This window comes from Oratosquilla oratoria, chromosome 31, assembly GCF_046742065.1.
Source record: "Oratosquilla oratoria isolate Oo_2021 chromosome 31, ASM4674206v1, whole genome shotgun sequence".
Taxonomy (NCBI): domain Eukaryota; kingdom Metazoa; phylum Arthropoda; class Malacostraca; order Stomatopoda; family Squillidae; genus Oratosquilla; species Oratosquilla oratoria.
This window is the reverse complement of record NC_134807.1, coordinates 25,126,421-25,128,920: the sequence shown is the minus strand read 5'-3', so window position 1 is coordinate 25,128,920 and position 2,500 is coordinate 25,126,421. Positions and strand designations below refer to the sequence as shown.

Sequence of the window (2,500 nt, the reverse complement as noted above, 5' to 3'; positions counted from 1 at the left end):
CATGAATCATCATAGCATCAAGAACCCTTTGCTCATATCACGAACGCCATGATATGAACCAAGAGTATATTCTTCATTGCTTCATCACCATCATCATCATCACTGGTCATGTTTATCATGACAAGATATCGGATCACCATTTTCCTTCATCACCACTGAAATCTCCATCCATATTCATCCATTAGATCAGAGATGATTAACCTTCAATGGACTTCATACTTTATGTGTTGCTGTTCTTTAACCTGCAATAGACCATATCAAGGCTGAAATTAATCATAATGATTCACCAAGTCACACTAGCTTCGGATTGTGATCCACATTCTGAACCTCCCTGGACCACTGAAAGGTCCATAGGCCAGAGGGAGTGACCCACTGTTCTTCAGACTCCAAGAGAATAACGACTAATCACTGTATGTGTTGCTGTCTTTTACCCTGCATTAACCACATTAACGCTGAACTTAATCGTAAGGCATCTGTTAAGTCACACTAGATTTTGCATTGTGGTCCACATTCTAAACCTGCCTGGGCTACCAGGAAGCCCATAGGCCAGAAGTAGAAACCCACGGCTCTTCAGACTCCAAGACAATAACAACTCATCACTCTACATAATCTGCTCAAACTATATCCTCATCTTCTTTACCCATAACAAACATATAAACACTCAGCTAATGATACTCGACGATTTGATTCAGCTACAACGGAACAACGGGTTGACTTTGATAAGATATAAGTCTGCCCACATATTGTGAGTAGATGTGTTCAGCGAGGCATTCAAGGTATGAACCCTCCTCATGTTCATTGCTCATTTTCAGACCTTTCATGACGCAGGTGACCATCCGACTCCTCGGATGCATCACTCCGCCTGCAGTCTTCATTATCTCAACGTCCCGAGTTGGATGGATGGGTGACGCTCAAAAATATATATATATAAAAGAGGGCACGGGTGAGAGACGGAGAGGGGGAGAGGAAGTTAGTGAGAGAAAGAGAGAGAAAGAGAGATAGATAGAGAGAGAGAGAGAGAGAGATGGGGGAAAGGTTGGAGAGAGAAAGAAAGAGGGGTTGGATATAGAGAGAAAAAGGGATGGAGGGAGAGGGAGAGAGAATGAGAGTGAGAGTGAGTGAGCAGTGGTAGATGAGTGAGAGTAGTTCAGAGGGCGGGACGGGGCAACAGGAGGGATGGAGGAACGGAGGGAGGAAGGGAGGGGAGCAGAGTGAGAAGGTTTGGTAGCGAGAGGGGCGTGCAATGGTCTCCTGTCCAAACACTAATAGAGAACGTCGATCACTGCTCGACGCTAATATTCTCATTCCTGTGTCGACGCTCAACGATGACGACGACGACGATCCTCGACCAGCTGCACTGGGCAGGATCGAGAGCTTGGTCAGCTGCACAGGAGGTCCATTCCACAGGCTGCTGCTGCTGCAGCAGCGGTGGATTTCCTCCTCTTGGAATACAATCACTTTCAAGAGGAGTTTCTAGTCTTGAGCGTCCTCGACTTTGGTCTTTTGCAGCGAGCAAAAGGGGCCTCCTCTTCATCGATGTCAACCTCTTCGGAGAAGTCTCCGAAGTTTTCGGAAATCCTCGGAAGTTTCCAGACGGGAGAAGAGGAAGGACGTGTGTCCAGAAACGGACGGATAACCGGACAGACGACCGCGGGCATTGGACGGTTTCACGGTGGACGGGAGGAACACTAAGCCTAGGACGGACTTCGAAACTTTCGATTTAGCTTGGCGTCTTCGAGCAGGACGCCGACGGCTCCCCAAGAACTTTAAGCCGCTATTTCCCCAGCCTTCTTCAGGAGCTCGAGCTTGACTTCTTGGTCTCTGGCCTTAAGGCGGAGGTCCTGGAGGGACGCCTGGCGACGCTCGGCGTCGTCCATGCTCAGGGTCAGAGGCGCCAAAGGTGGAGGACCCTGAAGACCTATCGGGGTGGATCCCCTGAGCTGGGAGGAGAAGGACAACCCCGCATGCGTCAACCCCGAGGGAATGGGCGAGGAGGCGAGCGAGGTGGAGAGTGAGGAGGTGAGAGGGGAGGTGGAGAGAGAGGAGGTGAGTGTGGAGGGAGGGAGGCCTCCTAGCGCCGGCAGGTACGGTTGGAGGCCAGCCAGGTAAGGCATCTCCAACTTCGACCTCTGAGAGAGCTGGGCCAAGACGGAGGTGAAGGAAGGAGCGTAGGGGAGCAGAGGCGGGGGAAGTGTCGGGGGTCTTCCGTAGGGGCTCGCTCCTGGGAGATCGCGGAGCATCGTCAGAGGGGAAGGTGGCATGTAGGCCGAACTCGGCAGGAGCCCCGGAGAGACGGCCGCGGACACCGAAGTAGGTGGGAGGTACGTCGGAGGAACCCTGGTGGCCCCAGCGGCGCTTCCGGTGTGGAACATCGAGTCCAGGGTCTTGGACGGAGGCGGGTAGGAGAGGCTGGCAAAGGGGCTGCCGATGGTGGGCGGCAGGGGCGGGGCCTGGAGGGGCAGGGGTGCCGAGGGAGGGAACACGCCGTAGGGGTGGGTGC

The 2,500-nt window shown here is 52.9% G+C and overlaps 1 protein-coding gene across 1 annotated transcript in view; it reads right to left on the bottom strand.

The window, feature by feature from the left end:
* Positions 1-1,754: 1,754 nt before the first annotated feature.
* The window catches only part of LOC143041496 (uncharacterized), a 22,385-nt gene continuing 21,639 nt past the window's right edge, over positions 1,755-2,500 (bottom strand). Inside the window, exon 4 of the mRNA XM_076213445.1 lies at positions 1,755-2,500. This exon is cut by the window's right edge and continues 55 nt beyond it. Within this exon, the coding sequence (XP_076069560.1) occupies positions 1,767-2,500 (734 nt within the window). The 3' untranslated portion in view covers positions 1,755-1,766.